General features: G+C 37.8%; 2 protein-coding genes across 2 annotated transcripts; both read right to left on the reverse strand.

Annotated features, from left to right (window-relative positions):
• Positions 1 to 1,014: 1,014 nt before the first annotated feature.
• Positions 1,015 to 6,061, reverse strand: LOC144420840 (uncharacterized). Its single transcript, XM_078110530.1, has 5 exons — positions 5,718 to 6,061; positions 4,481 to 4,773; positions 3,731 to 4,135; positions 2,631 to 3,306; positions 1,015 to 2,551 (listed from the first exon to the last, which is right to left on the reverse strand). Exons 1-5 carry the CDS (start codon positions 6,059 to 6,061, stop codon positions 1,015 to 1,017), a joined length of 3,255 nt encoding a protein of 1,084 aa, XP_077966656.1.
• Positions 6,062 to 10,518: 4,457 nt separating this feature from the next.
• On the reverse strand, positions 10,519 to 12,909 carry LOC120342397 (uncharacterized). Its single transcript, XM_039411209.2, has one exon. It carries the CDS (start codon positions 12,831 to 12,833, stop codon positions 11,481 to 11,483), a length of 1,353 nt encoding a protein of 450 aa, XP_039267143.2. The 5' UTR covers positions 12,834 to 12,909; the 3' UTR covers positions 10,519 to 11,480.
• Between the last annotated feature and the right edge of the window lie 1,885 nt (positions 12,910 to 14,794).

Raw genomic sequence — 14,794 nt, forward strand, 5'->3', positions numbered from 1 at the left:
AATCTGAATTACTTTGAAACTTATATTGAAAAGGTTCCACAGCACTTTAAATGTCGAAAGTTAATCATCAAGCAGCAAATCCAGAAATAATGACAGTAAACATATAGGTAACTTGCAGGTGTAGATAACGTCTTGAGAACAAATACGAAACGTCCAAACCGGGGTAATGGGTACCCTAACGGGGGTTTTACAAAAGTGAACAACTTAAATCACAATTAAGATAAATAACTTATCTGCAAATAAATAACAATAAGGGACATTCAGTGGAGCTATAATTCGTATTCAATCATAAACATATAACTAGTCTGAATGCAATAGCCCTAAACAACTAAAAACAAAATCTAATGGTCACGGTAACTAAACTAAGTCATACGCAACCTACTGCATTACAACCATAATCTAGGAATTACAGTTACAAACGGCACTTCTCGATAATCAAAGATGCTCGCCGACTTCTGCAAGTCTAGAAACGTCTCGATGTGACATCACAAATTGAGCAACGCGATTGCGACACTATGTTGTAAACAACTTGATTACAAAATGAAATTTGATTATTAGCAGTCCGTAACATTCCGGCCCCAAATAACTTAACATTGAAAGGTTAAGTTATTTTACCATAATAAAGGAAAGGACTGCGACACAAAAAATCTTAAATAAATTTAACTAAGATTTGAATTTTATCGTGCCTTATAAACAGATGAACTTTCAAAAAACAAGAAAGAAAGAAATTATTAATACAACGAAACATATGTATACATGACCAAGTATTTGAATGTAACAATAACGTCATGCCTCAGCAGCCTCTAAAAGGCATAACTTTCTAATGTCTCTCAAAAAAGTCGAAGTTGCAGTTTTAAGTTTGACTCTTCGTACTACCATTAGAGTCAGGATACGTATACACAACAAGTGCTTCAGGCCAGATTCCTCGGCTTAATATTTCATCCACCATCAACACCACATCTCCTATCTTGAAATTAGGAACAGGTTGCATACTTGCATCCACTTCTGGCGTTGTTACAGTAGTGGGAGATACGCTCTGATCCAGCGTGACCAAAACTGGTTACACATCCACTGAACAGTTCGCCAGGATTTCTTGTAACCATCAGCTTTGATGAAAATGTCCGGCGGTAAGGAAGAATCCAAACTCCCAGTGAGAAGCGACATGGGAGTTAACGTTGTAGAATCATCTGGGTCCTCATTGACAGGTGTTAGAGGACGGTTGTTTGGAATCCATTCGATTTCTACCATCAGAGAATGTAAAGATTCATCACTGAGTACACGCTCATTTGTAAGAAAACGCACTATTTTTCGCACAGAGCGAATCATTCTTTCGAACACACCACCTTGGTGGCTGCTGGCGGGTGGATTCCATTTCCATTCAACTTCCTTCTGACAAAGACAGTCATGTATTTGTTGCTTGTTCCACCTCCTGATTCCTGTACGAAGCTCTTTCTCTGCTCCAACAAATGTAGAAGCATTGTCACTGACAATTTGTTTTGTCGTTGAACCACGGCGATATAAGAATCGAAACAATGCTTGAATAAACGAGCTAGTTTCTAGTGAATAAACTACTTCAATATGAACAGCTCGGGTTGCAAGACATGTAAAAACACAAATCCAACGTTCCACATTACTGCGTCCCATTTTGGACAAGACAGGGCCCATGTAATCTAAGCCCACATAGGTGAAAGGTTTGTGGTGTGGAGTGACTCTACTCTTAGGTAGAGGTGCCATTAATTGTTCACCAGTCTTGGCTTTCCAGCGACGACATTGCCTGCAAGTGCGTAGATAATGTCGAACGGTCGAGTGACCATTGACAATCCAATACCGCTCTCTCGTTGCGGCAAGAACATGTTGAGTACCACAATGTCCGTGCTGTTTGTGAAAGAAGTCAATCAACAAACCAGTTACATGGTGTCTTTTTGGAAGAATCACGGGATGTTTTGAATATTCTGGCAAAGGGGAACTCTGCAAACGGCCACCAACACGTAAGATGCCATTTACAAGAATTGGGCGAAGTTTCTGCAAATTGTTGACATTCAACTTAACATTTCCTTGGTTCTTGATTGCATCAGCACAAGAACTGAAATCCTCAAAACTTAATATCACATCTTTAAAGCAATGCGATTGCACAAGTTTGACAACCGCATCAGTTGTTCGGCAAAATTCTTTCACAGTCAAAAAACCCTTTTGTTTTGACTGCTCATGCATTGAACTCCGCTTGTACTTCAGAAAGCGGATGTATCGCAAAATCCAAATAACTGCTCGAAGAAGTTTAGTGAAGGAAGAGTACATAACCAACAACCGATCCAATTCATGAACAGTTTCTTGAGTCGAAATGTTGACCCTTGCTTCTTTCTTCAGTTCGGGATCATTTTCATTCAAGGGGGGTAATACGACAGGTCGTATAGGCCATTTCGCTTCACTCTCTCGCAAGCAGAGTGGACCATTGAACCACAATTCAGCACGATTGACTTTGTCTGGCATAAGTCCGCGGGACGCCAGTGTTACGCTTAGAGTTAACGTGTCTCCATCGGTCAGGAGTTGTGTGCTTATTGATAAGAGCTATCCGATTGGCAATGAATATTTGAAAACGACGAGATTTGTTATTAATGTATTGCAAAACAGACGTTGAATCCGTCCAATAAACAACGCGATCTATTGATAATTCAAGCTCCTCAACTATCAATCGAGCAAGTTTCACTCCAACTACTGCAGCGGATAGTTCCAAGCGCGGAATAGTCATTGGTTTAGATGGGGACACACGTGATTTGCCCATAACAAAGGAAACACAATTTGTTGTGTCATCGGGAGTACGCATATAGCAAACTGAGCCGTACCCCAGTTCACTAGCATCACAAAAACAATGCAACTCAATCCCAGTAACACCAGAGAGAGATTTAATGCATCTTGGAATTGTTACAGATTCAAGTTGTGGTAGACAGCTTTTCCAAGTTGTCCAAGTCCTTTCATATTCCGGAGGAATTGCGTCATCCCATCCGAGCTCAAGTACACATAGTCTCTGCATTAATTTCTTCATCGATAGGAAGAACAGTTGAAGAAATCCCATTGGATCATAAAGTTGACTAACCATAGAAAGAATTTCACGGCGTGTGGAAGGCTTCGGGGTAACATTAACTCTAATTTCGAAGTTATCAGTGGAGGTATTCCAATAGACACCAAGAGCACGGTCTACGGGAAGATCATCAAAATCGAGCTTTTTGACTGATGGAGCCAAGTCACCTTGTTCAACAGCGGGAAGGACTTGTCGAGAGTTACTCAGAAACTTTGTGAGAGTAAATCCGCCTGATTTGAGTAATAGAATTAATTCATCAATCAGAGTTTTGATGTCATCGAAGACATTGACTTCAAAAGATCATCAACATCAAAAATTGTTTAATACAGTCGAAATTGTTTCAGAACTGGCATTTGATTCATTAAGCTTAGCAACAGTTTTAAGAGCATACGTTACACAAGGTGGACTAGAAGTTGCACCAAAGATATGTACATTCATTCGGTGATCTTTAGGGATTCGTGTGATATCTCCCTTTGACCACCATAGAAAACAAAAGAGAATCACGGTCAACAGGATCCACCAAAACTTGGTGAAAATTTTTCTTGGCGGAAACGCAATAACGTTCCAATCAAACTGCTGGCCAAATTAGGACCAGGCAACAGATTCGCATTAAGAGAAGTACCATTATATACTTTGGAGAATTGAACACTACACGGAATTTGGGTCCAACAGCATGATGGCATATGTAAAATGTTTTATCAGGATCATAAACATGTTCATCAGAAAGCTCAGTTGCGTGGCCCTTTTCCAAAGCTTCATTCATCTTTGCTGTGTATTTTTGGAACAGTTCGTCATCACGCTCAAATTTGCGTTTCAAAGAATTCAGGCGATTTTCTGCAACACGACGATTATACGGCATTTTTACATTATCGTCACACCAGGGCAAGCGCACCTGAATATGACCATTAACTTTGGTGACAGAAGAGTCAAGAATGGACAATGCGCGATGATCCTCAATAGAATAAGCAATGTCATCCGAGCTAGGTGCTCGGTCTTCTATAAAATCATAATCAAACATCTGTTTATGCAACATATCGTCACTGCTCAAAGCAAAATTGACTGAAGATACAGGTTTAGTTTGAATCAAACCAGAGTCCAACCGAGACCTGTCCTAACCGCTCGGGGTTGATCAGAAGTGCTCTTTCGCATGTCAATTACTTCATGAGCTGTCTGTGTGCCAGCGCCAATCAGTAAGTCGACGTCACCATGGCCAACATGTGGGAAATTCAAGCCCAATAAATGATTATATAGCGTTTCACGTCATTGTTCGTAGGAATACTCGATTCAACTTTTGGCAACTTATCAACTGCAAAACATCATTGATCAGAATTGCTTTATTCTCTTTTATGCCTTTCAGAGACAGATTTACAATATTTCCATTTAACATTTGCGTACCATTCATACCACAAACATTGCGTGTTACATCTACTCCTTTTATTTCTAGTTTGTCAAGGAGTCGTTTAGTACAAAATGTTGTGTCTGACCCTTCATCAAGAAACGCATATGTTTTCACTTTATTCTCGTTATGCCGGCCCCATACAACAACTGGGACAACTTTGAATCTAACATTTGGACTTGTATGAACAGTGGTTGAAGACACACTCGCATTATCTATTTTACTTGGACTGTTGGTTTGACATGTAGAATCCCTTTTTGCATCAATGTATGACGACTGAGTTTGAGACTTCGTGACATTTCTATGTAATAATGAATGGTGATGTTTTCCACAATGTTTGCATTTGTGCATGGATTTACAATCTTTACTTCCATGACCCTTACTTGAACAGTTAAAACACAGTCTTGCCCTTTTTACCAAGTCCCACTTATCTGAAATAGGCTTATCGTGAAAACCAACACATTTCCACAATGGGTGAATCAAAGAACAACATACACATTTCTGTTTATTAGCAATGAATCTGGGCTCATCCTCCAAATTGGAAGAGTGAGTCGTATTCGAGTACCCTCTGTGGTTTTCTGGGTTTTATATTAGGTTTGGTAAATCGTTTAGATCGTTTTTCTGCAATTATCCTACCCATTGGGTCATTTACAGCAGTAATTTTCTCTTCGAGAAAACAAATTAGCTCTTGAAATGTAGCAAAATTTAATCTTCCAATCACCCGATCATGAAATTTTACCTCAAGATGTAGTCTACGGAAAACATCAAGAATGACGCTAGATGAATTAAGATCACTTGCACATCCCCATTGTCCCAGAATGATTTGACAATTAAGTAGCTCCGTTGTGAAGTCGCTGAGGCTCTCTTTATCTTCTTGAATTTGAGGGCCTTTCGTAACAGCATCCAAGTGAGCTTCGACAACAATATGACGTTGACCAAATCGAGTTTCAAGAAGACTCAATGCCCTTTGCCAGCCTTCAGTACGATTTTTGTAAGACCCTCAAGATCGAATAACCTTGTGTGCCTGACCCGTGCACATATCGAGTAAATAACGTAATTAAACTGCTGGATCAGGCACCTGAGTCAATATAGTCTCTTTGAACGTTTTGACAAATTGAAAATAGTTCAGAGGCGATCCATCGAAATGCTCCAATTGTCGTTTTGGAAGTGTGAATCCTTGATGAATGAGAGCATTAATATCACGTAGATAATGACCAACTTCATTGGCTTGACTTTGCATGTTACCTTGATATTCTGTTATTCGAAAAAGAATCGAACTTTGTAGAGGCATATCGAATTGATTCCTCAACAATTGTGGTAGGTATCATCAAGCCGGATGATCTTGTCCGAAAGTCATTTAGTGGAGAAGGTCGATTATTGAGTACAGTACCAGCTGGTTGTGGCGTAGTTGATTCTGTCCTTTTCCCCAATCCTCTAGTAACACCATGGGCATCTGCATCAGAATTTACGATAAGCAAGGTAGCCGAAAAACCAGAACTGACATTTGTCAACATTTTGGGTGGGGAAACTTGTTGTTGTTCATTACTCACTTCAAGCAGATTCGAAGCAGACATTGAACGTACTGGCATGTTCGCCGAATATTTCCGAATTCCTTTTGGTGGAAGTGTCCGCCGACTCATATCACTCCGAAAGGAACGTACAGAATGACTGTCCACATTGGAGTCGATTTCAATTGCAAATTCTGCTATTTGTGCAGACCCTCTCTAAAGCTTTGGGTTCGATCTCAATCATTCGTTTCTCCAATTCCAGTTCTGCCTCCGCCTTCCGTTTTTCCAATTCTAGTCTGCTGTTTGTCGCCTCTGCCTCCGCTTCGCGGAGCGCTAATTGGTTTTCTTTCTCCAACCTCTTTGTTTCTAAGTCTATCAGTTTTCTATTTCTTGATCTGGAAGATGATGATTTTTGACTACTTGACGGACTGCGACGCGGCAGTCTCGCAATACCACTCAATGATTTAAGTATACCGCTTGCTCCACATTCTTGAAGATAATTTTGATATTGGGAGTCAACTTGAACTTTTCGATGCATTACTTCATTTCTCCCAGCTAAGGCATCTTCCTTTTGCGTAACACTTTCCTCAGTGTCCGTCTTGAAATCTTCAATTTTTTTTACACAGGTTGACGCAGTCCTGCACTGCGGCATAAAATATTTCCTTTTTGTCAGTGACAAGCTTGTAGTTCGTTGTTGCGACATTAACTGGTTAATTTCTTTGTTAATATTAACCACATTTTGTATCATATTGTTTAATGATCAAATCATGTCAGTAAGACCTCCAGTTTTTTGTTGTGATGTTGTTGAAACTGTTTCCTCGCTTTCATTAGACATCTTGCTTCTTTCAGATACTACAAATGCGAGTGCACCGTATTGAAGTCGGCAATAATTCAGCAAAACCTTTTGTTAAACTGAGTGATGAAACAAGAATTAGCAGTTTTTGCACTTATTCAGCAATTAACAAGAATAGCTGTCAAATTCTTCTAAGAAGTCTAGTGATCCAGGTTGAAGTTTTGTAAAAAATGTTGGATATTTGGACTAGAGTTCTAGCGTTTGACTTTAGCGTACTATAGACTCCGAATCATTTGCTCGGTGCAAACAATAATACTTTGATACGATCTTAGTTGAACCTTGCAAAATCCCCCCCCCCCCTCCCAGTTCCACACTGTCAAACAATCTGAATTACTTTGAAACTTATATTGAAAAGGTTCCACAGCACTTTAAATGTCGAAAGTTAATCATCAAGCAGCAAATCCAGAAATAATGACAGTAAACATATAGGTAACTTGCAGGTGTAGATAACGTCTTGAGAACAAATACGAAACGTCCAAACCGGGGTAATGGGTAACTAGTATCGTAACGGGTAATGGGTATGCTAACGGGGGTTTTACAAAAGTGAACAACTTAAATCACAATTAGGATAAATAACTTAACTGCAAATAAATAACAATAAGGGACATTCAGTGGAGCTATAATTCGTATTCAATCATAAACATATAACTAGTCTGAATGCAATAGCCCTAAACAACTAAAAACAAAATCTAATAGTCACGGTAACTAAACTAAGTCATACGCAACCTACTGCATTACAACCATAATCTAGCAATTACAGTTACAAACGCCACGTCTCGATAATCAAAGATGCTCGCCGACTTCTGCAAGTCTAGAAACGTCTCGATGTGACATCACAAAGGGGTACACGTAAATAAATTGAGCAACGCGATTGCGACACTATAATGTAAAGTTGTAAACAACTTGATTACAAAATGAAATTTGATTATTAGCAGTCCGTAACAACCGCTCAGTGGGAGACTGCCATACGCATGTCCTTTGCTTCAACTCGAGCGGAAGTAAATATGCAAAATCATGACGACTTCATTGATTTTGAAAATGCAGAGGCCCTTCCACAATATAGTGATGTTTTGAAAAATACTCTGCAAGTCTTGGGATAAACGCGGACAAAAAAAAAGATTGGCTGAAGTTATGCACGAAAAATCCCAACTCAGCACCACAGTTTCTACGAAGCACTGGATGTGAAATAATCACGAAAGACAAATTTCAATTTTGAAGTTGAGCGTTTCTTTTGTGACATGTTCCCTCGAGCAACTGAATGTAGTAAAATACATTCGGAATTCATTGAATTTTTGCAAAGACTGTGGAATAGAAACAAATAATTGAAATATGCAAAACCGTTTCATCCATCTCAATGGCTTGAGATCACTGTTTTTCTTTACACCACATAATTCATTGCGTTCCTACATTTATAATTTTTGATGTGGTTGCTGCCATGGTGTTGTATCGTGTTTGTGTCAGTTCATTTCAGAAATCAACTATTTACCCTCAATATTGTTTTTACACCTCATTTTCCATGAAACAAGATATCGATCATGGCAGAGCTGTATTATAATTGCTTCTCCACATTTTCACTTGGTTGCACGATATTACGAAGCTATGTTATTAACTTGTTTTCCTAGTGCGTTTCTGTTAATTCTACAGTATATTTCATTTGTTACACGGTGTTTCCACTCGCTAGAGCATTTGTTCTGGTTGTCTTATTTAATTATCTGGTATTCTGTTTGAACCAAGTTGAATGATATTATGTTCTTAATGCTGAGTCCTGCAGCTGACATTTTCAATAGAACAACAAAGGTCTTCTTGGGATAATATAACATCGGAGGTCCGAAGAAAGAATATATTTTGATTTGAAAGTTGTCTTGAAGTTATTTAGAATTGTTCAACTAATGCTTGCAGTTTTTCGTTAGCAGAAAAAAAACAGTAATAATTAGAAAAGACTTATTTATCAAAATTGTTGGGAGATATGCAGGAAAGATAAAGTGCTGTGGAAATTCATTCAGATTTTTTCATCTAGTTAATCAGCTTCTTTAAACACAGTAAATTTCATTAATTTAATAGAGAACTAATCACTATTGGGACAAAAAACTTTAGAGTTGTAAGCATGGGACATCAAATGTAACCGATGATAGCTTTTTACCAATGATGACAATAGAAAAGAGATACCTTGTCGAATTAGAGAGCTCAAAATAGTTTATACAGTTCGTCTCGGCTACTTGTATGCACGTTGTTATCATTTATATCATAAATGGCTTCATAGAATAATGTTTGCTAGGTTTTAAGCAATTGATTAAGTCACACCAGCGGCAAATATAAAAACAAATTATTTAGTGCAAAAGAGACTTATGTCCAAAACAGTGTAAAAAAAATAAACAAGAGAATGCAAAAAAATAAAATCTAAAAAATGCAGGAGAATGCAACAATTAAATTGGACTAAAAATTTTATACAGCTATGCAAAAATAAAATTATTATGGAAAATTAACCCCCGAAAAAAACTTTAATTGAAGGCCATTTTCTCAGAATGTCAAAATGAACATAAGTCACTCTTGTTCTAGGGCAGCGATATGATCTTTTCTCAATTCTAATGTTAACAACCCTATTGGCTATGGTAACCCTAGTCCAGGAGTGGCCAATCCGCGGCGGCAATCCGCATGCGGCTCTATCTCCGGTTTCATGCGGCTCTTTTCGCCTTGGTTATTTTGAGGAAAAAATAAGTTGCAAACTACGATTCATCATGTTTTGAATAAACATATTATGAATTATCGTGCATTCTTTTTTTACGTCGAAAATACACTAACACAATCACATTCTTTGTTGCAAGACGCGTGTATCGGGGCTGAGAGTCATCTATGCGAAAAATTGGTTTCGGTTTCTTATCTTTGTTTGGATCGTTATTCTTGGCTTATATTTATAACGGGGTTGAATTTTTGTGCAATTTACGCTTCGAAGTTGATGGCTCAGATATTCTTCACTGGTATCGTATTTCTTCCTGATTTTTTTTACTGGAGTTGTAATTTGTGTTTCAGATGTTTTTCCTTTTGAGATTAGATGCATTTGTTCCCGTTTTTATATATTAACCCTGGTTTTCTAGGTTCGTCTGCTCTCAGGAGTCCACCTTTCACTCATCGGTCACAGATATTGGATAAAAAAAATATCTTAAATCATTTTGCTTTCTCTCACAATTTTACTTTTTAATTGGTTATAAACTGATCTACGGTATCCGTGAAATCAATGCGTCCGTGAAACAAATCTTAGTACGAGTCATTACAAAACACAAGAATGAATAACAGGAATTGCAGACAGGTAAAAACGAGGAGCAAGTACTAGAAAACAATTATGACACCATAATCACAAATCTAGTCCGTGTGAAAAAGCGGGCTACGCCGCAAAGACCCAAAAATTATTTTATTTATTCAAGATTTTGTGGAATAATTGAACAAATATAAGCATAGAACTCCCAGACAATACACGAATACCCAGACGAATGCTAGACCGCATATTCTATCGTTTGGGACCAAATGGTGACAGATTTATATACTGTTCACAAGGCACATTTAAATACTCCAGAATATCGCTTTAAATTGTTTCCACCGTTTACCTCGCCCATGAATCTGGCGATATTCGTGACGACCTAGGTTTGAAAAAACACGAACGTCCATATCCATGAGTTCAAAACACATCTCCCAAAGATAGGATTCATTTATTACACACATAAATATTTACAAGCACAGAAAATGAATGAACCAAGAAACAGCTGATTCCAAAACCTTACTCTGTCACATACAAATAGGTGGTGAAAGAATAGCAAGACTGTTTGACCTGTTGGCAAGCGACGCTTGGGGGTACTTTCGATAAGCTCATTATTAACTATGTTACTTTTGTTAAGAACAAAAAATAATTGACAGTCCTGAGTGTGTATTAGTTTTATAAAATTGGTGCAGATTATTTATAAGATGTAATAATTTGAATCAAAGTATAGAGCACAAAATTGTACATCATAATCATTTTGCACCACAACAATGGAATATAAAATAACCGAAAACACACTCAAGCATCCCTGAGTGTAATCATCTCGGTAAATGATTAAGTATTGCTGTAGCATTAATATTGTCAGATGACACAAGCCCATTCCATATTATCACAGGAAATACATTATGATATATTGATATGAATTAATGATAATGCTTATAAGCATATTTACATATTCAAAATTGATATTGTCAGTATAATTTATATTGTTGATATGATAACGATAGTTATCACAAACAAATGCGGAAGAAAATAAATTGTTTTACACAGTACTAGAAAAGTAATCCAACTAAAAAATACTGCTTATATCACTAGTTAGTTATTCAACAAGGAGGCACAAAAAAACATACTCTAAGAAAGATAATGAAATGGAAAAATTAATATACTCAATATATCTGAAATTAATAAAAAAGATCTTCTTAAGGAAATCCGATTGAGAGATTTCAGTAGGGTAACAACTATTCGCTTTACATATACAGTTTCAAAATATCAATGTTTATCGAAATTCTTATTTCAAGATTTTATCATCAAAAACTTTTTTTTATCAAATTATAAATTCGGTAAGGCAATCTGAGTATTGGCCTAACTAGAATTTGGCAGCAAATTTCAACAATAGATCAGCAGGTAAGCAAACGTTGAAGCTGGTTTGACAACAGGTTTACTGGATCCGTGCCAAAAAAGACTCCGTCGTGTGACTCAAAAATTGGCCCAGCTAAAACATCACCCTGATATATATGTGCTAATTTTTTATGCAATTTGAATACTTCGTCTGCAGATCCTGAATCCTTTTTCTCAGATCCATCCAACGATGAGTCAAAATAAGAACTTTTGTTGTCTGCTGAGACAGCCTCTGTATATTTGCAGAAATTTGTTCCAATAACAGACAGTTTGCCATCCTCATTCCCATCTATTATTCTTTGTAATTTAGAATTGAGATCGCCAATAATATCTGTTTCCTCCACTAAAGAAGTTGTTTTTTTTGACTTTGATGATTGATCACACATGGAGCCAAGAATACCATTCACCGCATTAGTTATCTGAATCAAAGGATCATCACCAAGTCTGTCTTCTGTTTCAGGCTTGGTACTCCCACCCTTGTTGTTATAGTCTTGAAATCCGCCCTGGCCTTCTGCATATACAGCCTCAAGCTTGTCATGTAGTTCACCAACAGGATCCATACTTGCGTTCATCTGTGATATTTTAATGCAGGGAGTATCGCAAACGCATTCGCTGATTGAACAACAAATTTCATTAGCCTTGCAAAATTTTTTTAGAAGATCAGATCTGTCAAAATCAGACCCTACTGGCACCTGTTCTTGACAGATAGTATCAGAGTTAAGTATAGTTGAAAAATCCATATCTTCAATCTCATATGAGGATTGACAGCATGTTGCCATTGTGCCACAACATCTGCCTTTGACAGCCGCCTCTTCGTTGTCATCTTCTTCATTTTCTAATCTTTCATCAACTAGATCCCATGACTTTTCTGTCAAAAATGAATCAGTCTCATCTGCGTCACTACAAGACTTAGTTTGTAGTCTACCATACGATAAGATTGAATTCCGTAGTTGGATATCGTTGTGCATAAATTTGATCGAAGGAAATCGAGTGTCATTAGAATGTGCATACTCTTGTACCTTCTTTTGCAATTGTGCCATCACATCGGATGCTCGGTCTACTCCCTCTAAATAATCATGTTCCTTGGAAAAACTCATAAAATTTGTGCATTCCCCCATTCTGCCTTTAACTTCAGCCATTGATATTTGTTTTTTCATCATCAGTGCCATAGTAGTTTCTTTTAGGTTGTCCACTTGATCTAGAAGCCAAAGTTCTCTTGATGCCAATGACTTCTTGTGCTGCAGGAAAATTGCACGTATTTCTTCCTTCAAATTCATAGCTTGTGAATTGAATTCACTCACAGCCATACGCTGAATACTATTATCTTGGAATGCAGCTGACATAGTGCTCATCTGCACACAATTTTGATTGAGTTAAAAAAAATGTGGGTTGTAACTGAATGAAAAGAAATTGAATAAGGTGCTTATGTAACATAGATATAATTTTAATGTATGTAGCAATGTATCACTGTAACAATCTTTTTTGCTTAGAGAATTATTTATTTTCTGCAAATGAGCACAATGTATAGTTGAACATTGTGCAGTATGAAATAATATACTTGTGTTATTGCAGTGTGGCACAGTTCTCAGATTCGAAGATAAATAAAACAAACACTCTATTTGTCTCTGAATTGAGGCATGCTTTTTTTGATAATACTTTAAATCGAGCCCAATGTCTAAATGTGCGTTGGCTGCCATATTTATCTTGAGGGAGAGGAAAGCCGGTTCGTTTTCAGAAGCATGGACTTGGTGGTGGAGGAAGCCGTAACCGACCAGCGGTTAGTGGACCATCCCACGACGGCGAGGAGTCCAGCAATCCTCTCATACATAACTACCCCCACATGGGATTCAAACCCACGCGGAGTAATCAGAGGTGCAGTGGCAAGTGTGTTCCTAACGCTTAGCACGATGAGCCACACCACCGCGCCGCGTTCACCATTTTCAAAATTCATTAACCATTGTTCCCTTATTGCCTTCTGCATTTACACAATAACACCAGTAACACTAACATTATTCAGTTATTGAAGTCCCTAACATGCCATATTTCCGTCATCCATTTATCTCTGTAAAATGGAAATTCAATACAAAAAGTTTAACCCGCGTATCCACTGCAGCGAGATGAACTGGACGTAAAGCGAACAAATCGCAAGTAGCCAACAGGGTCAGACTGGCCTGCGAACGACAACCTCACACGGTCGCAACAAAGCAAGTCACAGAAATCCGACATTATAAATGGCGTTTTACTCACGTACGGGAAAAGAGAGAGAGTCGCCAAGACGCCAACTAGCGATCGTATAATGGTAATCGGATTAATTTGACAACGAGAAAGCTCAAATATATGGACACTTAGAATAAAACGAAATATATTATGATCACTTCACCAAAAACCATAGGGTACCCTACGCCTTCGAGGCGGTATCCTGCACGAATCTGAACAGTAAAACAGCTACATGGCTATGGTAACTGATTTACTAGTACTTGGGTACAAATACCGGACAGGGACTGTCATAGCTCTTCCATGTCCTGTGGTAATGATCTATTCTTCTCCATCCAATTTCAACGTGAATTGAAATACCAAGGGATCCGAGTCACTTCTTCATTACGGTACCAGGCAAAATAAGGAGAAAATATCGATTCCCCGATAATAATATGCGGTGCGGTAACTTACCAGTAGGGCCTACCTGCTATTCGTTCGTGGAACGGTTCTTCCTTGTCATATAAGAACTCAATTCAATGTTGTTTAATGTCATTGATTTGATACTATGAAAGGTGGTAATATCCAGTCGTGTGGCTGTGGTGTTGTGGTTTCGGGAAAATGCTTATTAAACCACTGCGAAAAATCATGAAGATGACTGATTATAGACTATTTCACAATGTTTTGACTAAACTCGTTTTCTTCGAGAAATCGTTCAGCTCAGAAAACATATCCATTCTTCTATTTTCGACTCCATTTTACAGTTAATCAAAAATGCCTTACAATAACAAATGTAACAGCACCCTAACTATTTAATTTAGAATGGACAAATCTCTTTATCTGTCTTTATCAACCAATTCCACAGGGCTACTGCTGACCTCGCATTGCTACCAAACAGAACAATTGTCCACGTAGTAGACTTTCGATCCCAGCAAAATTCTTCCGCTTTATACTCTACCATTGCAAAATTATTGATACTTATTTCAAAAATGGTTTTGCGAGTTGGCGCCTATAAACCGGTTTATATGTTTCAAACTATTAATTTAATTCAATACATTCAACAACCTTTCATGTACCGTAGAGAAGTTTGACTTAGTTTATCACAGCTATTTCTAGATTA

Source organism: Styela clava, chromosome 3 (assembly GCF_964204865.1).
Source record: "Styela clava chromosome 3, kaStyClav1.hap1.2, whole genome shotgun sequence".
Lineage (NCBI taxonomy): Eukaryota > Metazoa > Chordata > Ascidiacea > Stolidobranchia > Styelidae > Styela > Styela clava.